The sequence below is a fragment of the Anabrus simplex genome, chromosome 9 (assembly GCF_040414725.1).
Source record: "Anabrus simplex isolate iqAnaSimp1 chromosome 9, ASM4041472v1, whole genome shotgun sequence".
Lineage (NCBI taxonomy): Eukaryota > Metazoa > Arthropoda > Insecta > Orthoptera > Tettigoniidae > Anabrus > Anabrus simplex.
The window spans coordinates 124,838,737-124,862,674 of record NC_090273.1 but is presented as its reverse complement, the minus strand read 5'-3'; the positions used below and the strand labels follow the sequence as shown (position 1 = coordinate 124,862,674).

General features: G+C 38.0%; 1 protein-coding gene across 1 annotated transcript in view; it reads left to right on the top strand.

The window, feature by feature from the left end:
- Positions 1 to 23,938, top strand: part of LOC136880991 (transport and Golgi organization protein 1) — a 202,580-nt gene that overhangs the window by 82,965 nt on the left and 95,677 nt on the right. Inside the window, exons 6-9 of the mRNA XM_067153567.2 lie at positions 4,259 to 4,450; positions 12,202 to 12,426; positions 17,113 to 17,184; positions 21,150 to 21,245. Of these exons, the coding sequence (XP_067009668.2) occupies positions 4,259 to 4,450; positions 12,202 to 12,426; positions 17,113 to 17,184; positions 21,150 to 21,245 (585 nt within the window). The remainder of the gene's footprint in view (positions 1 to 4,258; positions 4,451 to 12,201; positions 12,427 to 17,112; positions 17,185 to 21,149; positions 21,246 to 23,938) is intronic.

The window sequence follows — 23,938 nt, the reverse complement described above, 5'->3', positions numbered from 1 at the left end:
TTTGTGATCCAGTTTGTAGTGAGTATCTTGCTTGTCCAGCACATTCCAGCTTTGCTATGGTTTCTGTAGCCTCAAAGCTTTTCTCCATGTGCAGTGCATTGTGGAAAGGCACATGCATCACCAGAGTCATGGCCACTCTCATAGTGAGTCTTATAAGTTGATATTTCATTGGTTGGTGTTCAATGTCTCTGCCATTAGTGCTTGTATCGTCTAAGGTAAATGAACTGGTTTTTTTCCCCCCTCATAATATGTCTGTGAATTGGCATGTTTAGAAGTGTTATTTACTTCACATTAAGTACTGAGGTTAGACAACTGAGGTGTACAAAAGCTCGAAATCTTTAGGATTCAAGGTCACTGTTTGTAAAAGAGAAATATCGATTGGTTTGCAAAATAATCTGTTTTGAGGTATGGAAATATTCTGTTAGTATATATTGCAGTACATGCAATGCTGCTACAGTATTTTGCCATTGAGAATTTTCTTGAAATTTTGGTACAGTTTCTTAAAGTATCTACCAGTGTTTATCATCTGTGTACAATTTTCCCGATTTTATAGTACAGTTGTCATGATTTTATTTGAATATGTTGCAGACGCTCATAATCAGAAGACTCTGAATTGAGAACGTGCTATATTGTTATATTCTGTTAGTGCTTGTTGGATTTAATCTAGGTATGTAGGTGTGTCTTCTGTTATAAGTTAGACGGTAGAGGTTGTAACTTTTCTCTCTTCCAAACTTCACACTTGCGGAGATGAAAGTTAATAGCTGGGGACACATGAATATAAATATAAACTATATGTGGCTTGCCCGCAAATTGCCACGGAAATAGAATATTAATTATCACTCCATGGTTTCCCATTTCTCTATGTATTGTATGGGCGTCAGCTTTACAGTTTTAAACAAAACTGTACAGCAAAATTTATATTTAATAGCATAGAGACTTATACTTAAATCACAGGGATAGGATTTCAAATAATTAAGTATCGCTTTGAGAAAGAAAATTAACACAATATCTGGTCAAATGAATTTATTAAACAACAAAAAAAACGAGATGATTCGGAAAATTACCTTTTAGCTTGGAGGGAATTAAGAATTTAATGTTACTGTAATTTACTGTTGCTTGCATTGTCTAATTGTGGCTCACGAATTGTAGTTTCCGTTGAGGTCATCTGTATTCCGTGGTTACTCGTTGCAGACTGGCTCCATGGACATACTTCCTTCCTTCCTTCCTTCCTTCCTTCCTTCCTTCTGCGATATGGTTTGGGCTATCTTGACTAGCACTCCCTAATTGCTTAGTCTTTAAATTAGACATTGGCCCTGTGCTTGTGAAAATTGATCACTGTTGATCGTATGAGGAGAAAATTCAGTGTTATGAATTCTTCCATGTTATCAAAAATCTCAATCCAACTTAGCTGTTCTACTGATACAATACAGACTTGTAGCAAGTTCCGTTGACTTGAACTAACGTTGTTCTTCGTCCAGAATAATTATAGAATATATATCACAAGCCGTATGCTTGTTTTGTCTCACCCTGATCCGACAACATCACAGCAGCTACGTACTGTGTCTTGAAGCGACAACACACTGTCCCGAAAATAAATTGTAGTTGTCTTCAGGATTGCTCCGCGCCAGATAATATACAGGATCTCTCCCCACTCTTGGTAACAGCTCCATGCCCAGTCTCTATACAACGAAGCATCTGATTCGTTGATCTCATATCATATATTCCCTCTCTTCATTCTTCACAAGTAACCAGTAGGCGTGGCGATGATGTAGTTGCCTAGCTTGCTAGCCTTGCACGCAGGTCGCTGTATAGTATAGTACTCGTGAGTTAAACCCAGGTGAGTCATCATAACTTCCCCGCTTCAAGAATAACTTTTCCGTGTACACAAGTATGAGATGAAATGACACACTCTGTCTTAACATATTGACCCTATTAACAGTATATAATAAATTCCTATCTTATAATTTAAATAATAAATTATGTTCTAATATGTACAGTAGGCCTATGATTCCAAAAGCCTTGAAGTTAAATTAATATGTGTTAATGAATAATTTCCGATGACAGATAATCTTGATATGGGGTGATATCACGTAATAGGACTGTACAATAAATTAGTATGGCTGGAGATGCCTGGACGGTTACGAGGTCTCACTTTTTTGCTGCGGTTCTAGATTTTATTTTAATGATAGCCTGTAATTCATTTCTTACAACCTTGTCCTTGTATATCTGTGCAATTGACCCCTTGCTCAGCATTCATATTGCCCCCTTCCTACCGGGCATAGCTCAGCCGGAGAACGAGAGTCCCGAGGGTGGACCATTCGTTGTCTGGCTTTACTTATTTTCGAAGGCAGGGAAAGAGACAAGGACTAGCGACAATAACACAAAAATATAAAACAACAGGTTTTGACATTTATTGTGTCTTGTTTGACACAACAAAATTTAATTAATAATCTTGATAAAATAAAATTTATTCTTCTCTGCCAGTTCTTTTTTTTTTCTGCACCAAATCTCCTTTATGTTGGCTGACATTATTCTGAAAAATATACACCTAGATTAGCCTACCTCTGGCTCAACGAATTAATAACAAATAAAAATTATTTTGTTGGAGGACCTCCTCTCAATAATGAATTATTCTTGACAAGTTAAATGAAAGTGAAATTAATCTGATTTCCCTTTATCTTGAATGTCAAATAACCATATTCATTCATCTAAACATCTATTTTAAATAAATTATTCCGATGGTCTGGAACATGTGGTCAGCTATCTGCGCGGGGTCACTATCTCCCCATGACGAAGATTGCCTACATTTTTAGCAGGTCATCGTAGCACTGGTATTCCAAATAAAGTTGTTGTAGGCTTCCTCTTCGCAATATGACAGCATCTTGAGACACTCGTTCCAACACGTGGCGATTTCTTCCCTCTTCTCGTTGAGTAGAGGCTGAAACTAACAAACAGTTTAAAATATGCTCCACACACACACGCAATGAAATTAATGATAGAAAAATACGTAACTTGTGGCAAAGAAAATCTGCCGAGCTCGTTGATTCAACTATAAACGAGGGAGGGCAGGTTTTACTGTCAGGTAATTGCTTTAATAAATAACCATCTTGAAGTAGACAGTAGATATCACTTCGAAGTTCACAGCACGCTTAAGTCCGCAGTAGAGAGACGAACAGCAGAGTATCAGCGTAGCAGCAGAGCAGTAGAGAGCGTTTCTTCTGGAAACACGGGTTTTTATGGATATCCAGGGAAAGGGGTTTGGCACTATAAATGTCCGTAATTGGTCGACGTCTAGCATTCATTTCTAGGAATTACTTCTTCTTGAGACCTCACATGTGTATAGGCCGCGTGTCTTGGTGACCTTGGCCCGCTCCCTTCACTGTGTCACGTGGCCAGCTGATCGCTCCGCCGAGAAAATCAGTACATTTCCCCTGCCAATACGACCGGTTTTTGACCTGCTGGGAGCTGTGTCTGTTATACAAGGCTGGAGAATATTGTCCGCGCTGATGAAATAAAGTCTTACACATGCAAATACAATAAATGCTTATTGTAGGCCAAATTTGAAGGGGACAATATACAGTATGGGACATGAAACAACTAGCGAAAGAGAAGGAAAAAACCTGTGTTGTGTTAGTCTGAGATTTTTTTTTATACGTAGTAGAGTTATAAAGCAGAAAAGCAGAGAATTCTTGCCCCAGTATAGTTGATTTAAATTTATTGTGTATAAAGATACTAATAATTAGAATTTTCAAATTGTAGAAAAAAGAATACACCTACCGAGCGAGTTGGTTGTGCGATTAGAGGTGTGCAGCTATGAGCTTGCATTCGGGAGATAGTGGGTTCGAACCCCACTGTCGGCAGCCCTGAAGATGGTTTTATGTGGTTTCCCATTTTTACACCTAGCAAATACCAGGGCTGTACCTTTAGTAATAAAAATGCAGCCTATACACGTGTAAATACGGTAATTCGCTTGACGAGTGTTTAAAGTTGCTTAATCTGAGAAGCTCTGACCTCAAAAAATGTATAGTTGGGTTGAAAATTATTCATGTAAAATTGTAAATATTCAGGACCATTTACGTCCGTCTGTAATTGTCTTGAAAGTTATTCTACTCTTCACAACATTAAGTTTTCCTTTTGTATCTACATTAAGATATACATTAGAAATAGTTCCATGAATATTTTACTGGGTTTACCTTGTTTAGCTCTATGATATTTCATTTTTGAACATCACTAAGTAATATTTTTTATTATCTTGCAGAAAAAGCAACGAGATGGCACTTTATTGGCCAAGATCAATAGATTAGAGAAAGCTCTGCTGACATCAGCAAAAGAGAAGTCCAATCTTCAAGTGGATTTGGAAGAAACAAAGGAAAAATTGACATCGATATCTAATTCTTCTTGTCCTGGAGATATTATTTCTTCATTAGAGGCAGAGCTAGAAGAAGCGAAGGTCAGAGAATATCATAATTAGAATAACATGTTAAATGTGATAATTTCCTCATCCTAATGATATCCTAGGTTAGGATGAAATGTTTCCACTCTGATGACAAGTGACGTATATTGCTGTGGCTCTTATATCGATAGTACAGTAAGGCGACTCCTGAAGTTTGTTATTTGCTGCTATCTGTTGGTCAGTTTATGAGCACATTATTATTGTTGTTCTTCCTAATAGTAATTTCTATGTTTGTTCAAAATTGTTTGTACTTTTTCCATAATATTTTTCTTACAGGAACACACTCATCAGGCAGCAAAATGAACATGTTGGATGACGTGAGTGCAAACATCGGCGTGATGTGGTCTTCTACACAGTTATCTTGCAAATTATTTTATTATCATATTCTATTGTGTTGTATACCTCTTTACCTTTCGACATGTCTAAGAGAGAAATTTTTCATTAAAAGAACATAAATGCCAAAAATTTTTTTTTAGACATATTCAAAGGTAAAGAGTTACAAAGCTGGTCTGTTGCAAGGTTCTCATTTTTTTTTTTTTTTTACAAGTTCTTGCAATTTCTTACGAAATTGCCCAGTGGCCTCAGAATCAGCTCAGAGCTTCTCACCACACACCTATAGTTGCTGTATACCATACCTTTTTTTTTTCACTTGGCCAATACGAGCAGTGAAGTTAGCATCATCTTCCTTCAACTTGTTTCTGCTGGATAATCCATGTGTACAGTGCCTTACTTGTTTGTTCTTACTGAAACGTTTTGAATGACTTTTAGTTGAAAGATTTATAATGCACTTGTTAGATGACAATGTTTCAAGTATATCTCAATAATAACTAAACTTATGTCATAATGGTCCACCTTTTTAATACTATATTACATAATGTTTACATTTTTATCTCACTTAGTTTACAAAAGGAGTACATTTATTTTTCCACCTATTCATTATAATCTTCTTCTTCTTCTTCTTGCGTTACGGCCTCTGTATGACCACGGACAGCTCCTTCACGGATTGCATTTTCTTCTTCTCCTCCCAGAACCTCTTCATCCTTTCTCTTCTTCTCTCCCGCTCTTCTTCCGAGATATTCAGTATCCTCTTCTCTTGTCTACTCCACTGGTGACTCTCAATCCTTTTCCTGTATCCATCCCTATCATTGATCTCTGGCATATTAGTTGGTATGTACTTGCTTTTCCAATTTTCCTTTTCTTCCACCTTGATCCCCAATTCTGACCAATCTTTCCGGAGTTCAACTACCCACTTGGTTCCTGTCTTTCCTCGTGTCCTCGCTGTTGTTTCCCATACTCTTTTCGTCATTCTATCCATATTCATCCTGATTACATGTCCCGCAAACCGTGCTCTTTTCAGTCTTATTTCTTCTGAGATTGTCCTCATGTTCCGGTATAGTTCTTCCCTGGGTCTCCTCATCCATCTCTCACCTCCTCTCTTAGGGCCTAGTATTTTCCTCAATATTTTTCTCTCTTCTTTCTCTAGTTGTTCCGCACCATTTCTTCCTAGTGCTATTGTCTCAGCAGCATATAATACAGCATTTCTCACCGTTGCCTTGTAATGTCTGATCTTTGCGTCTGTAGATATATTCTTTTTATTGTATATATCTCTGGTCATACAGAAGGCTGATCGCATCTTCTTTATCCTCTCTGTTATTCCCTCATTACTCCTATTCCTTCCTGTTATAAATTCTCCTAGGTACTTGAATTTGTCCACCTTTTGCACGGTGCCTTCCGGTGTTGTCCAATCCTCAGTGGTGTTCAATGTCTTTGTCTTGTTGTTGGCGATCCTCAGTCCTACCCTTCCGGCTATATTGCTTAAGTTGTTGAGTTGTGTCTTTGCATCTTCTTCTGTCTCACTTACTATAGCTATGTCGTCCGCAAAGGCTAGACAATCTACTTGGGCCCTATTGTCCTTTTTGTCCCCAACATGCGTCTTTGGTATTCCCATTGTCTCATTCATTGTTCTCCACTGTCTGATGACTTCATCCAGAGCTATGTTGAACAACATTGGTGATAATCCATCTCCTTGTTTGACACCAGTGTTGATATCAAATTCTTCAGAGAGTACTCCTCTGAATCTCACCCTTGCCTTTGTGTCTGATAGAATTTCCATTATGAGTTCATGTGTAGTGCCATCTAATCCTCTGTTCTTCAGGATTCTTCCAAGAGTTTGTCTGTCGATGGAGTCATATGCCTTAGTGAAATCTACAAAGGTTACCACCGTTTTTTTGTTCTTTAAGGCCCTATGTTCTATCAGTTGTTTCAGTATAAATATCTGTTCTATGCATCCTCTTCCCTTCCTAAATCCTGCTTGGTAGTCTCCAATTGTACTTTCTAACTGTTCTTCCAGTCTATTGAGCAGGACTTTCGACAACACCTTATAGCCAATCTCTAGTAGCGAAATTCCTCTATAGTTGTTTGCATCCCTCTTGTCCCCCTTCTTATGTATTGGTATTATGATCGCATTCTTCCATCCTTCTGGTAACTTCTTTGTTCTCCAAATCTGGCCGATGATGTTGGTCATGTTGTCTATTGCCTTGTCACCTCCCCACTTAATCATCTCAGCTGATATTCCATCTCTGTGAGCTTGCATCCGGGAGATAGTAGGTTCGAATCCCACTATCGGCAGCCCTGAAGATGGTTTTCCGTGGTTTCCCATTTTCACACCAGGCAAATGCTGGGGCTGTACCTTAAGTAAGGCCACGGCCGCTTCCTTCCAACTCCTAGGCCTTTCCTATCCCATCGTCGCCATAAGACCTATCTGTGTCGGTGCGACGTAAAGCCCCTAGCAAAAAAAAAAAAAAAAAAAAAAAAAAAAAAAAAAAAAAAAAAAAAAAATTCCATCTTCTCCGGTTGCTTTGTTATTCTTTAGATCGCTTATGGCCTGTGCGACCTCATCTCTAGTTGGAGGACATGACTCTCTCTCTTCTGTGTTTGTCCCCAGCTCCAGCTCTTCTTCAGGTGGTTCACAGTTTAACAGGTCATGAAAGTATTCTGCAAGTATCCTACAGTTCTCCTTCGCGCTAACTGCCAGATCCCCATTCTTATCTCTTATAAAGAGTTCTCTGCCTTTATATCCACTCAGGCTCTTTTTGAATTTCCCAAAAAAGTCTCTACTATTGTTTTTCCTGAAGTTGTTTTCAATTTCATCCAATTCCTGCTTCATCCTCTGTCTTTTGGTCCATCTTATGGTTCTGGCTGTTTCCTTCCTTACTCGTAGGAAAACTTCCCATTTTTCCAGGTTCTTCTTAATGCTCCAGTCTCTCCAGGCTTTCCTGCGATTCTCAACCGCTTCCTCACAGTCCGTATTCCACCACCAGTGTTTCTTTTTCTTTTCTTCCTTTCCCCATATTTCAGCCTGTTTCCTCATATTCAGCTTCATGTCATCCCATCCATTGCCAGTTTCTATTCCTTCCTCGTATTTGGATCGATTGTGCCGTAATTTGTCTCTGTCTATATTTATTTTTCCAGTTGGTCTACTTGTCTGTGGCAGTCTACCCCTGTGCGGAATCCAAAGGCACTTGATTTCTGTAAGATAGTGATCTGATTCTATTCTTGTGTTCTTTCTGACCTTTGTGTTCATAATCTCTTTAGTGTTTGTCCGATTGATTGCCACATGGTCAATCTGGAATTCCCCAATGTGGGTGCATGGGCTTGCCCATGTCTTTTTCTTATTCGGTTTGGCCCTGAAGTGAGTTGTCATAAGTCTCATTCTGTGTTCTCGACATAGTTCAATTAACCTTTCTCCGTTTTTGTTCGTCCTCGTGTGTGCTGGGTACTCGCCTACTATCCCCTTATGTTGCTTCTCCCTCCCTACCTGTGCATTATAATCACCTACAAGTATCTTTACTTGTCTGTGTGGTATGCTTTTCAGTGTATCATCCAGTTCTTCCCAGAAACTGTCTACAGCTTTCTTGTCTTTTCTGTTCTTGTCATTGGTAGGCGCATGTCCATTTACTATGGTATATTTTTTGTTCCCTGCTCGAATTGATAACGTGGAAATCCTTTCAGACCTACTCTTCATTTCAATTATGCCATCCTCATACCTCTTGTCTATTATGAATCCTGTACCAAAGCATGTAGGTGTGTGTCTTCCTTTTCCCACTCTGATTCCTGGTTTCCCTTTCAGCACTATGAAGCCTTCTGACTCCACTGTGTCTTCATCACTATATCTTGTTTCTTGCATGGCTAGTATCCCAATGTTTCTTTCTCTCATCTCATCTATTACCTGTTTAAGTTTACCAGTCTTTGTCATTGTCTGTACATTTATGGTCCCCATCCTGAAAATCTTTTTCGTTTTGATCCTTTTGGAGGTTCTTGGGAGCTCCGACTCTTCCCATTCGCACATTCTGGCAGGTCCCCCAGAATCCGAATGCCTGCTTGCGTCAACTTTGGTTGATGGGGGATTGTCCCCCTGGGGTAATCTCAATTCTACAGTGCGATCCATTCCATGAGCTAAAAGGAATGTTTGTTGGGACAGCTCGGGACTGTCCAATTATACGACTGAGGTTGTTAGCCCCAGAAGATGAAATAAGAGCTTGATGTTCAGCTCAGGCTGGCATTTCCTCCAAACCTCACGCTTCGGTTTTCCCGCCGGTACTCATTATAATCAGTACACTTAGTCCATTGAAAACTTACATTGACAACTGCCCCAGCAAATATATGCTGCCTTTTATAACGAAGAGGATCCACTTCAGTACCAGACGTGCTGTTTTTAGAACTTTTTATTGACACAAATTTTTTGTTAGACAAGATTTAAAATTAGTTTACAATAATTTTAGCATGTATTGTACATGTCATGTCCTAATAGCATATTTTATAATCACTATTTTGTAAAGTTAATATCATAAGAAATCATAGTTCAATTTTTACAAATTTTAAGTGTCATTGTCCTCTAAACAATGTTTGTTTTAAGATTAAATTAATGTGGCTGATGATGCCCAATAAGAAGGGCAAAACATGTCCCCATAATATTTAGATTTTCTATGTCTAATTGACCACATAACGTGGTACTAATTGTATTGAATATGTGGAACAATAAATGTACTCCTTTTGTAAACTGAGTGAGATTGCTGTTTTCAATATGGATCAAAAATGAGAGTGATGGTTTGTAATTACATTTTTAGTCGAGGAACTAGTTTCGACTTTGGCTGGCCATCATCAGCCATAATACAAAACTGTACCAACACATCTAATAACTAAACCAAATGTACAAACTTACACAAATGACATTAAAAGGTATTAAAAACATCTGGAGATCCTAGAATGAACTATGTGCACAACACGTAAAATATAAGATTAAATTAAAATAAGGCTGTTCGTGAGATTTAAAATCCTTGGATGCGTTGTTTTGTTAGTGTTTCCTGTTAAAATATCTTGAAAACGCTGAAAAAGTTCCTCTATTGGAAGTTGTCAGATGGTTGAGTCAAGAACGGCACATGAAGATATGTTTAAATAGCTGGCACATTCTTAGATTACAGCTGGTAGAGGTTCGCAATTCAGTGCTATGTCCGTGAAAAAAATGAAATGTCGTATGGCTTTTAGTGCCGGGATATCCCAGGACGGGTTCAGCTTGCCAGGTGCAGGTCTTTCTATTTGACGCCCGTAGGCGACCTGCGCATCGTGATGAGGATGAAATGATGATGAAGACAACACATCATGGCCCCATGCCAATGGAATTAACCAATTAAGGTTAAAATCCCCGACCCGGCCAGGAATCGAACCTGGGACCCTCTGAACCGAAGGCCAGTACGCTGACCGTTCAGCCAACGAGTCGGACAATGCTATGTCCATGAAGTTAACCTTTCCTTGAGGCATGTGGTGCATGGCCTACTGTTGTACGCCTCATACTAATGGGGAGGGGTTGATCGAGTATTTCTGTTTTGCCACCAGTCGTCGGCTGTGACCTCACCAACATTATATTCCACAGCAAGTATTTTAGTTATCTCACCTATGTCATGTCTTTTTAAGGCCTCTTACTTCATTTTCAAGGTAACAAATATCCTTGTGTGTATTGTACCTTTGTCAGCACTCATAGTGAATGAAAACCAAACATTAACTGTTTGAACAAACTTAATGAATCAGAACCACATGCACAAACAATACAGTCAAAGACCCAACCGATTTAGTTTTAGAATGTGGTGCAGAGTAGGTGAGTAGATGTGAGGGGAACTGCCAGACTGCATTGAAGGCTAGTCTCCTGTGTGTTGTTCAGCTTTCGCCTCGTATAAGCACTTGCACACTGAAAACTGATGATTTATAATTTTTGTTAATTCAAAATTTTCAGTTCGGTTTTATGTGAGTATCGAATTATCGAGACTCGAAATACTGAGACTCAATTGTATAAGTTACATTACACGAACTGGCATAGATTTCAGAAGCTTTGAGCATGTAGTTTTAAGTTCATCATCATATCACTTTCTAATCAGAGAGTGAATCAGTTAAGTTTTGTGAGTCTCCTTTTGCCTGTAGCTCACGTATTCTCTGTGGAATTAATGTCAGGAGAGTTTCCTGGCCACTCTAACACATGAATATTGTTGTTATCATATCATTGAAGAATTTCGTCTTGAGGTGTGGCAAGGAGCTAAATTCTGCTGAGGAATTCCTTCACCATCTGGAAACAATTTATATAGCTTGTGAAGAACTCTCCTTTCTATTGTTTCACTGTAGTGGTTACTTTTCATCATGCCATCAACTGGCTCAAGTGCCGGATGCATGAAACACACTCATAACACCAGTTTCATGGGGTATTTGATGGTCTGTTGTAAATGTGTTGAAATTGGTGGCCTATTCTTTACTTGGCACACATGTTGAATCCTCTGCCCCTGTACTTCAAAATGACTTTCATATGAGAAGAGAAGTTTCTTCCAATGTTCCGTTGACCAATTCTGATAACTGTGTGTGCCCATAAGAGAAATTTCCTGCACCTTTTTCCTGTGAGAAGGCGTTTCTTTGGATCTTTGAGGGTTTTCCTTCTACCTGCTAGTAGTCTACATTAAACATTAGTCACTTGCAGGAGGGCAGGATAATTGGTTGGCATAAATTTCCCTCTTTCTTGGCTGAAATTGAGCCAGCCTGTTTGTGCTGCAGAATAATTTGATTTACAGTGCCTATATTAATTCAAAATTTAATAGCTTTCTCTCTTTGTGTCGTAAAAATATTCTGGGGTAAAGCTACAATTGCACTAAGTTTACTGGTAGTCAAATCAGTTAAAGACAAATATAACATATCTGAAATGGTAACCTCAAATTTCAAATACGTACAAATAAATGCAGTTTTAAACTTTTAAACTAAATCATCACACAATGCAACTAATATTCATTCAATAAGAAAGAAATGCATAGAAAGCAGAATATCTAAGAAATAAGCAATTTGTAGGGCTTTGTTACCAACTATGGGGAAAATTGTAAATCTTGTTTTGATTCACATGGGACTGTATGTTCTCTGTAACCTTCTATAGAAGTGGGAGGTGGAGACAGGAAGTTGGAGGCTAGTGGCCTGAAACTTCAATACACAAATCACTTACTCAGAAGAAGAAGTGAATAGGCTAAAATTGTTGTAAAATATATTGGATAAGTCCTTAAACAAAAGTTTACATAGTGAAGCTTTGTATGAATTGTCTGTATAGCTCTATGAAACTGTATTTGAGGTTAAGTAGTTTTCTGCTCATTTATGTCACAAGATAGTAAAATTAAAACCTGACGATATTTAAACGTGCTCTGGCTAATGTTTGACTGCTTTTTATATAGACTGCCCGTATTGAATTGGAGGAACAAGTGGCTTCACTGGAGAAGGAACTAGACACTGCAACAGAGACTGGTTTGGAGCTGAACCGTATGTTATCAGAGTTTCTATCAGCGCAGCATGGTTCAGACTCACTAATGAAGAGTGTGGAGCACCTCCAGAAACAACTGGACAATCAACAAGGAACTATCAATTCTATGAACTCCAGCCTGAGTGCCAAAAGTCTTGAGGTATTAATACATTTCTTACAATCTCTGTTCTAGAGCAGTTTGGACAAACGGAGAATTTAATAATGTTATTTAGAAAGAAGTACATGACATAAATACCTTAGTGATGTATGGTCCCATTCAAACAAAACATGTACATATTTTATAATCATGTAAGGAAGCTAACAGGAGCAAAATAGCAGGGCTGAGTGGCTACAGTCCAGTTCTAGCTCCAATTGGTGAAGCTTCACGTTCTTATCAAAGACGTAATTCCACTTTAATGTGTTACGTGTTCATTTTAAATGTCACTTTTAGACTTTCTTCCATCTACAAGCAGGATTCATTGAACTCTGTTAAATTAGTGTTTTTAAATTTTATGTTTTCATTAACAACATGGACATATTGTATCTCTTATGTCGTATGGATTGGTTGTAATTGTAATCTTAAGACTAGGTTTTCATCCGCTACATGGATACGTTGGACTTTTTAACAAGTGTTTCATGTGTATTTATGATGTTTCCATTAATGCTTTCACGGCCCGTACTTATAGACATGATATTGTATAGGCTTTTGGGCTTGTGCCGTGTCAAGAAAATAAGGTGAAATTCTTAACGTTTCGCAGAAAACTGTGCTCTGCATCCTCAGAAGAATTCTTGACTGTCCACGAGAAACGTGTCTTAAACTATGACACTTTTGAATTTGGAACGTTGTAATAGAAGTAGAAGTGGAAATGGTGCGTTCCTTCACCACCAGGTGGACCCCAGGATGCGGCACAACGCTAGCGTTCGAAGCGGAAGCTGACCGAACTATCACATTCAGACTAAGCGGTTCACATAACGTGTTTGCGTAACACATGACAGGTGTAAGACATAGACATAAGCCTGGAATGAAACATCTGGCGACGAGGAACGTATGAATTTGGAAAACACCGAGACGAAATAACAATAGTGAAGGGGCAGGGAAGGGAACTACCTACGTAGATTCTTTATGGCTGGCAACCAGGTTTTACTTAATTGATAGCCGGTGTCCCTGTTGAAATTGTTAGGATTTCTACGTATTCACAGCTTCCCGTATAATCCTCGACCTGTAGTGTCAAGTGTGGGTAAGAGCATCGAGCATCTTGGAACATTTAAAGATAAAAATTTCATTGTTCCGTATTGAAAAGTATCACAGTTAAAATTGAAATAATAAATAAAGAGGTTCAACCTATTCAATACAAAAGAATAAGAAATGCAGTGATTACATTCTTATTTAATAATAAGTAGAAGTGGTACCGGATTCGACCCTAGTCCAGGTCATCATCAGCCGATTAAAATATGAAAAACAATGCATAGGAAAAATAAAATAAAAAATCAAGTTCACTCTGGATCAGTAGAAGAGGCGATATAAAAATGATGGGGGTAGACACTGTAAAATTCAGAAGAAATAAAATGTAAGTCACTTAAAAGAAACAGTGTGTAATTTTCTGAACAGCAGTATGGCACACACAGTGTTAGGCAAAGTCTTATAATGTTTATGAAAAGCGGAGAACAGTTGACGTGAAAAAAAAAAAAAATTCTACAGGATCATAATTACTTATTCAATTATATTGAATTATATTATATGTATCTATATATACTTACATTCCCGCGACCAAAGCAAATACTGGATCATTAAGCTATTCTTCATTTTACATTGGCGTTTGAAACCACAGTGTCTGATGTTGAATATATCGTGCTGATCACTGGGAGCTGGCAAGTTACTTCAATTGATCTACTCATCTTCAGCTTCAGCACGATTATGGATCTTCATATGTGTTCGATTGTGTTATGACTTTGTGCCTGACAGTGTATACAAGCTAGCTCATTTAACCGTTCTCCGCTTTTCATAAACATTATAAGACTTTGCCTAACACTGCGTGTGCCATACTACTGTTCAGAAAATTACGCACTGTTTCTTTTAAGTGACTTACATTTTACTACTTCTGAATTTTACAGTGTCTACCCCCGTCATTTTTATATTGCCTCTTCTACTGATCCGGAGTGAACTTGATCTTTTATTTTCTTTTTCCTATGCATTGTTTTTCATGTTTTAATTGGCTGATGATGACCTGGACTAGGGTCGAAACCGGTACCACTTCTACTTATTATTAAATAAGAATGTAATCACTGCATTTCTTATTCTTTTGTATTGAATAGGTTGAACCTCTTTATTTATTATTTCAATTTTAACAGTCATCTTGGAACATGACATCATGACCCGACGATAGAGCGTGCTCAGCTGACAAATCGGCAATAGCTGAGCACGCTCTATCGTCGGGTGATAATGTCATGTTCCAAGATGCTCGAGCTCTTACCCACACTAGACACTACAGGTCCAGGATTATACGGGAAGCTGTGGAAATACGTAGAAATCCTAACAATTTCAACAGGGACACCGGCTATCAATTAAGTAATACCTGGTTGCCAGCCATAAAGAATTTACGTAGGTAGTTCCCTTCCCTGCCCCTTCACTACTGTTATTTCGTCTTGGTGTTTCCAAATTCGTACGTTCCTCGTCGCCAGATGTTTCATTCCAGGACTTACACGTATCATATGTTATGCAAACACGTTATGTGAACTGCTTAGTCTGATTGTGAAGGTTTGGTCAGCTTCCGCTTCGAACATTAGGGTTGTGCCACTTCCTGGGGTCCATCTGATGGTGAATGAACGTACCATTTCACTTCTACTTCTATTATAACATTCCAAATTCAAAAGTGTCATTGTTTAAGAAGTCTTTCTCGTGGACAGTCGAGAATTCTTCTGAGGACGCAGAGCACAGATTTCTGCGAAACGTTAGGAATTTCACCTTATTTTCTTGACACGGCACAAGCCCAAAAGCCTATACAATGTCATGTATTTATGATGTTTATATTATTTTAAGGTTTCTCTCAAGGTGCTAATTTATGCTTTTATATTTCTCATATCTTTTACTGACGATGGTACGATATGTACCAAAACTAGTCTAAAATACAATTTTAATATGTATATAGAGGTGCTGATTGGGTGGAATATCTTCCCCAATAAAAATCTTCCCAAATAAAAATGTTTTAAAAACTTATCTTATTGCACTCCATCTGCTGTCCATCCACTCTTCTCTTCTTGAGCCTGGACTGCATCTTGCCAGGTCATTGGTCCTGCTGGTAGCTTTCTGCTTAATTTGCACTGGTGACTTCGTTGGATTCAGATGGAATATAATTTTTTTTTGGTGTTGTTTGAAAGTGTTTGCAGGAAAATGATTTTGAAATGTCTTGTTGGGCACTAGTGATGCAAATTACAGTGCCTCTGCTGACACTGGTGTGCACAGTGCCAGTGCCAAGTGTGTCACCGTGCCAAAACACCAGTGCCACAGCACTGTCAGTGCCACGATGACTACTTATTCATTGGACTCGTATAAAAACGTTTATGCTTCATGTATTGACTACTACACATAGATATACCATAATTTATATTCATATTTACATGCAAAATACTACAAAATAACCCTCAAATAAGTTTTCCATTCACATTCAAGAACAGTATTTTCTTCATTTTATTCGCCGACAGTCTGTTAGTGAAAATTCGACCAGCTTTCAAACACACACCTTCGGTACGCACGCATGTTGCTACAACATACAACTTCTGGGCAGCTAAATAGTAAATGTTGGGATACTGAAGCGTTCTTCCCTACCACCATTTTAACGGATCTGCTTGCCTAGCTATTAAGTGGTCTTCCAGGTACGAGGAAGCATATGCTGTTTTAAACATGTTATCGTCGTTTTGAATGATATACAAGATTTACAAATATCTCACACTGCTATGTACTGGTTTTTATCATCTGGAGTGATATAGCTCCACAAAGGGCTAGATTTTCGTTTATCTGCCGTTGACATGGAATTCAAGACAGTCGATAATATAACGAAAGAGAATAAAGCATAGTGTGGCACGGTTCGGCAGCACTTGGTAGGATGGGGTGACCAGTAGGTACTGTAGAAGCGATCTGTCCTGGCGCCCTCCCACTGACAGCGGCATGCACCTGAGAAGCACTGGCCTGTACGTGCCGTGCCGTTGGCATGAGGCAATCACGTGGCCACACACAACAGTGCTTCGTTCAGCAACAGTGTCAGTCGCCAATGCCCACCATACTGTTCAATGTACTCATGGAAAAGCAGGCTTGATTGATAGTTCTTGTCCTTACTAACGGTATAAATAAGGTCAGTATTTACGTCACAAACTTTTTTATTCTTGTAAACGTTTCGCATATTTTTCTTATGGCAATGCCACTGGCACTGGTTCATTTTAAATCTTGGCACCGTGCCTACCAATCCGTCTCTGGCACCGGTGTCAAAGCACGGTGCCAGTGCCTTCCTTACATCACTATTGTGCCTTAATAAATTAATAGAGTATTTGCATATAAATTTATGTGTATTATAAAAGTGTGGGTTCCTTACTGGCAGGCCTCTGTCTAAATTCAGAGTTGTTAGTACTTGGTAGGTATATCCCAACCCACATTCCAGAGTAACCTCCAGTGGGATTAATTAAAAGCTTATGTGTAAATGAGTGTGAAACATTAAACTTTATGTTGACTTAATTTAGTAGAATAAGTGGAGGGGAATTTTTGAGGTATTAAACCTAGTTCCTAGCAGTTGTTTGCAGTACGTGTATCTTCTAGTATAAGATAAGGCTTGTACACTAATAATTTTTATTGTTGTAGAATGAGAGTCTTCAAGCTGACCTAAATCTGGCTGAAGAACGTATCAAAGCTTTGGAAGAAGAAATCCAAAAGGTAAGTTGTTTTGTTCAGATACATGAAATTAAAGTATCATAACATTCAAATCCTGGCAGTATTTTGTTGCTTTAGCCAGCATATTGTTGGCCAGGTATGTAATGTATGTAGTGCATTACTGTAGTTCTCACATAATTTCTCCTCCTTTTTCTCCCCACTTTTACAACCTCATATAATGGAGAGGGACTGTTAAGTGAATTTTAAATCTCTAATTTAGAAATTCATATATATATACCATTTTAATGCTTTAATATCTGTTTTAAAAATAACCTGAAATATTAAATGGAGAGTTGTAATAAAAAACTACTCGTAATTATTTATGGAGAAATTGGAATACTGTGATACTTTGCAAGGTCCTGCTGCATTGACGTACTTTGACATCACCATATTTCTTGCTACATGTATCATGTGGGAATGCATTTGAAGTAGCGACCAGATATTTTAATTAAATTGTGGATCCTTATTTAAAAACGTAATTGGTATTGTGACCTCTCTACTATCAATTGGCATTTTATTTTGGAGAAACAAACTTACCTTATCTCTCATCTTTGTAGTTGTCTTGTATGAAATACTGTAGTTATTCACATTTATCTTGCGCTTTCCTCCAAAAATTCAAGTTTAAAAATCGTGGTGTGAGATGTATTTGAGGAATTAAGAAATTGAGGATAATAAGAGGTAAGGAAGTATCACACTTGTGTACAATATATTTAATTTTATTACATTCTGTAATGTGTTATTTAATATTAACTAATGTACAAAAGAGGGCAGGGTTCCATTCTCAGTTGAATACTCTCTCCTACCCATTCTATCATCCGTTTCACTGCCAGTGGTGACTGGTGAGGATGGACTGGAAAGGATGGACACTGGAAAAAGTGAAATATGAAAAATAACTCTAAACAAAGCTTATTTTGTCAATTTATTTTTTGTAGACCAGTTTTCTCCTCCTGTTCAGCTGCCTCTGTGGATCAGTGGGAGAGTGTCGGCCTCCGGATCCCAAGATAGCGGGTTCAAACCCGGCAGAGGTAGTTGGAGTTTGGAAGGGTGGAAAAAAAGTCCATTTGATACTCCATGTCGTACGATGTCAGCATGTAAAAGATCTCTGACGACACACTTGATTTTTACCCGACAAGATTCATTAAAATCTCAGCCACAGACGCCCAAGAGAGATCCGGTTTACTATGTCTGCTATCTAGTGGGCCTAGAGTAAACCGGAACATCGAAATTGACGAGCAGACAGCCAGATGGCATCAAATTGAAATGTCTGCACACGGTAGCTGAGGCCATACAACTATTATTATTATTTAAGGTTATGAATTTCATAATTGGTTCCATATTGAGTTGAGATTACACGTAAAGTAAATACAAAAAATTATTCTGCTTCATGCCATTCCCACTCTGGTAGTTGCACTCAACCAGCAAGCTCGCTTTACATTGCGCAAGGTTCATTTTGGTTCCTTTTTGAATTGGAATTACTCCTTTGCACCACAATTTACCTCAAGATACATTCTACAGCTCTGACATCCTTTAAACTCCGCTCTGGACTTTTGAACAAAAATTCCCTCTGCGCAATGTTGATTCACATCTTTTAGAACCTAATGGAAACTCTGGACTTTGTTTATATCTGATTCAACCAATTTAAATGTGCAACTCCGTCAACTAGAGCTGTTTATTCTATTTGAGATAATAGTTGATACTACTGTCTTTTAAAGATTTTATTGTCACTTTTTAAATAATTTTGTCGCATACTACTGTTCTCATTTACATGCATATCATTTTCACCCCATTTTCAGGCCATCACTTCATATTTCATTTCACTGCATTAATCTGTTTTAGCAGTATAATTTACACTTGTCTTTATTTGGCTGATGATGGTTCTTAACAGAACCGAAACTAGTACCTAATAATATTGTAATGTTATTGTAAACATTGCAGGATTGATATGAATTGAGAAGGTGGAAATAATAAGTTTTTGTATTTACTTTACATGTGTTGTTGTTATTATTATTATTATTATTATTATTATTATTATTATTATTATTATTATTATTATATTTATCATCATCATCATCATCATCATCATCCTGTTCGTAACTAGAACAAATTTCTCTACTGCCTGTTTATTTTCGAAATGTTCTTGAGACAAATCATGCTTCTTATTCTTTTCTTTTTCCAGACACATGTTTTGTGTCTTTAAAGCCAGTTTCAGGGGTCGTCTCCACCAAAAAGAATGCACAGGAAACAAAACAATAATTTGTCCAAAACACATCCAGTCCTGCATCTCATAACATGGTTTCATTAAAATTTTGCTTGTAAGTGTGGCTTTTTCTCAAAGTACTTGACTTAAGCAAGTACCACATTTGTTCGAATATCAGTTGCACCACTAACTTTTTACCAAATTTTCGCATACATTTTTATGGCGATTAAAAGCTGCACGTCCAGTTTGCAGGTTTGCCGCAAGAATGTGCGTTTGCAACAACAGATGGTAAGGGCCACTGCCACACACACATTGTGACCTGAACCATTGCTTTCTAGTAAATAATTGTCATGGGGAAAGTTAACAGTTATACAGCTTCATTCAAGCTAAAAGTGATGAAATTCGCAGAAAAAAAATAGTAACGGAACAGTGGGCTGTGAGTTTTCTGTTCACTAAAAACAAGTGACAAATTGGAGAGAGCAGCAAGTGGAATTATAAAACAGTATTTCCTCCAAATGTGCATTTCATGGCCCAAAACAAGGTGAGTTTCCAGGTGTTGAGGAAGCATTATTGGAACAGGTGATAGTTGCAGAACAATGGTAGAATTGTTAAATGTTACAACTAAAAGCACAGGAAGTTTGCGATTCCATGATATTCTGCGAAACTTATTCAAGGGAAGTCATGATTGGGTGAATTCGTTTTTGGGGCATAATAAGGTTTTGTTGCGCCGGAAAAAGTCTTTGTGCCAAAAACTGCCTAAGCCGGGCTGAGTGGCTCAGAGGGTTGAGGTGCTGGCTTTCTGATCCCAACTTGCCAGATTTGATCCTGGTTCAGTCCGGTGGTATTTGAAGTTGCTCAGATACATCAGTCTTGTGTTGGTAGATATACTGGCACGTAAAAGTACTTGTGTGGGGAAAAAATCCGGCACCTCGCCGTCTCTGAAATCTGTTAAAGTAGTTAGTGGGATGCAAAGCCAATAACGTTATTATTAAAAAACTGCTTAAGACTGCACCGATAAGGTTACAGAATTTCACGAGCATGTGATCAGGTTAAGGCAGCAAAACTCGTACATTCTCTTGCAGATTGGCAATGTTGACCTAATCCCTGTGTATGTTTACATGCCAAGGAACACTACTGTTCTTGAGAAGGGAGTGGCAAGTGTTCTAATTAAAATTATTGGTAACGAAGAGTTACGGTGACCTTTGCCATTACTGCTGATGACGGTAAACTACCTCTGTATTTTATATTTAAATGCAAGACATTACCAAAGAACATCACATTCCTAACTAGTCCTCATGTAAAAGGTTGGGTTGATTAAAAAATAATGTATGACATTTCTTATAAGAAAGAGTTTCTAGTGCAATGCTGGTATATTCTGTTCCAGTGTGTTTCCTATGTTTAATGTACTATATATAGAGTTGTAGAAAATAAGTTCTAACATGGAAATGAAGCATTTCCAGACCCATGTCCAGATAACATATTTTTTTCTTCTATGTGTGTGGAATGTGTCCTAAAAGCTTGGCCGTACTTCATTGTTGCAACCTGTATTATGTTTGAATTATTTTATCCCAGAATGCAAGTATGCATGATAAAAACTTATTTGGTTATTAGAACTTGATTGCTATTTTCATGTCAATCTTGAAATAAGTAAACATTAAAAGTCTTCTTTTTCTCCTCCTCCTCATTCTTCTTCTTCATTGATCTCTAGCTGGTGAAATTTGAAATGCTTGCTGTATGCTGTTAAATCTGTGTGTTTTTTGTCGCCTTTCAGATGAGCCAGGCGCTATTGAACGTGGAAAAAGAGAAACAAGAGATGGAACATGAGTTCCAGCAGAAAAACAAATCAATTGAGACACAGCTGGTGGAGGTAATATTTAAAGCTTATGCATTTTTATCTGATATGATTTGGTGCTTGGGTTCTGAGATGTGAGAATTTATTTCCATCATCATCAGTTAAACAGTAACTGTTGAATGGGAAGTAACACAGAAATGTGTCTTTCTGCTTTATTGACTACTCCTCTCCTTAAAACTTCTTAATCAGCCTCTCACCATGATCTCATTAACCCTTTCCCATGGACCTAGAGTAATAATTTGCTTGTCAGGTACAGTTGTGGAGTACCTTCACTAAATAATTTATTCTGTAAAAACCAGTTAAGATATCACTTTCAAATTTTGTAACAAATAAGATCACCTAATTACATGCATGACTCTCTCTCTCCCCCCCCCCCCCCCCCTCCCTGTTCGGAATGATACATCAAGAAGCATCCAATATGGTGCACTTGTTCTTAAAGTTGGTCTGAATTGCTCAACCTGATGGGGCTCTTATTTCCTTGATAATGCAGAGAACGCAGGAATTCACCCTGAACCCCCAATTGATTTCATTTTTGGGATCCGTCAGATGAAGATATTTAGATAGCAAATTATACTTCCTCTCAGACATACAAATTATAAACAATTTTTCACTGAGTGGGATTGGAAGATAAATTGACATTAGTTAGAATATTATGTAATTACGTTGAGGCCCATGGTCCGAAACAGAATTAACTGGAGGATTACAACTGATAATTATTTTTTGTACAAGTAGGCCTAATATTGTAATAGGAGACAGTACCTGAATGAACATTTCCTGTCCTGTGCCGTATTTCAATTTCCCTCAGATTCATCTTCTATCCCAACTGCTTCTCACACCATTTTTATTATCAAACCTACAATTTCAAATATCACTGCCATTGCATTCGTCAACATATTAATTTAATTTGTAACAGATATCCTCTGCACTCAACTGGTTATGTGCAGCCATGTTGCTGCAATGTGTTTACATTCAGTCATCTATCTGTTCTATCTAAGTAAACATATAAAAGAACACTTTATTTTAGGATTCTGTGCATGCCAGTTGTATCTAGGAAGCGTAGGGAATTCATTGGTTCCAAGAAGGTATATGTTTAGCAGACAAATACCAGAGGCAGTCGGTTTAAATGTCGAGTACGCTTTACTACGCAACCCGCGGGAGACAATGTGCGACTCCTGTATGCTTTACTACACAACGCACAGGAAAGAGTTAACCTCCTTTCCACAGATCATAACAAAAATACCAGATTTTGCAGCACTGTTTGTTTATCCCTTCCTACCAGAAAGCCTTTGACTGTGTAAAACATGATATATCTCTTGAAAGTGTTCTTGAGAGTGATACACTGAAGAATATACAGACTGTGTGAAGATCAGATAGCCCCTAATCAATTTGGGTTTATTAAAGCAGTAGGTATGAGAGAAGCTTTGTTCAGTGTGCAGGTCTTCTTTTAGAGATGTAGAGATGTAAATAAGAATGTATTTGCTTGTTTAATAGACTACCAGAAAGGCTTTGACTGTGTAAAACATGAAAAATTGATGGATATTTTGAGAAATATTGGAATGGAGGAAAGAGATCTGCGAATCATCAAGACGCTGTACTGGAATCAAACAGCGGTGTTGCGTGTTGAAGGAGAACACACCGAAGCAGTCAAAATCCTGATAGGAGTGAGGCAAGGATGTATCTTGTCACCTATACTATTTAATTTGTATTCAGAATACATATTTAGAGAAGCCTTGGAAGATATAGAAGAAGGAAGTTTGATAAATGGAGTGAGATTAAACAGCATCCGGTATGCTGATGATACAATTGTATTTGCTGATACTATCCAAGCGCTACAATCACTAATGGATAGAATTGTAAGAGTCAGCAGCCAATACGGGCTTGAAATAAACACCGCAAAGACAAAACTCATGGTTATAAGTAAGGAAAATATTTCCGGAATAAACTTGGTTATAAATCAAAAGAGTATAGAAAGGGTAAAACAATATACATACATTGGAACCATAATAAATGAAAACTGGGATTGCTCACAAGAAGTCAAGGTACACATTGGAAAAGCAAGAAGTGTGTTCCAGAAAATGAGTAATGTGTTTAAAAGCCACAATCTAACTTTAGGGACTAAAATCAGACTTCTGCACTGTTATGTATTTTCTGTTCTTTTATATGGTGTAGAGACATGGACATTAAATGAAAACACAGAGAAGAAGCTGAAGGCCTTTGAAACATGGCTTTATAGGTGGATCCTGAGGATATCTTGGACCCAGAGAATTACAAACGTGGAAGTAATGAGAAGGATGAACACAACACCTCAGTTGATCAAGATAGTGAAATGCCGAAAGCTGCAGTATCTGGGACATATAATGCGCAACACAGATAGATACAACCTACTCCAAAAAATACTCCAGGGGAAAATCAACAGCAAAAGAGGTCCTGGAAGAAGAAGAATATCTTGGCTTGACAATCTTAGAGGGCTGGTGCAATATGTCATCAGTTGAATTGTTCCGCGCTGCCACAAACAAGACGAAAATAGCCATCATGATCGCCAACATCCAAAACGGATAGGCACCAAAAGAAGAGGTAGTACACAGAACAACAATGTACATTAAATCATTCAGTTTTACTGCAGCCAGGCAGTGGAATCTCCTACCTGTGAACGTCAGAGCATGTCCAGCAACTCAGCTTTTAAACATGCCTGTTACAAAATAGTAGGT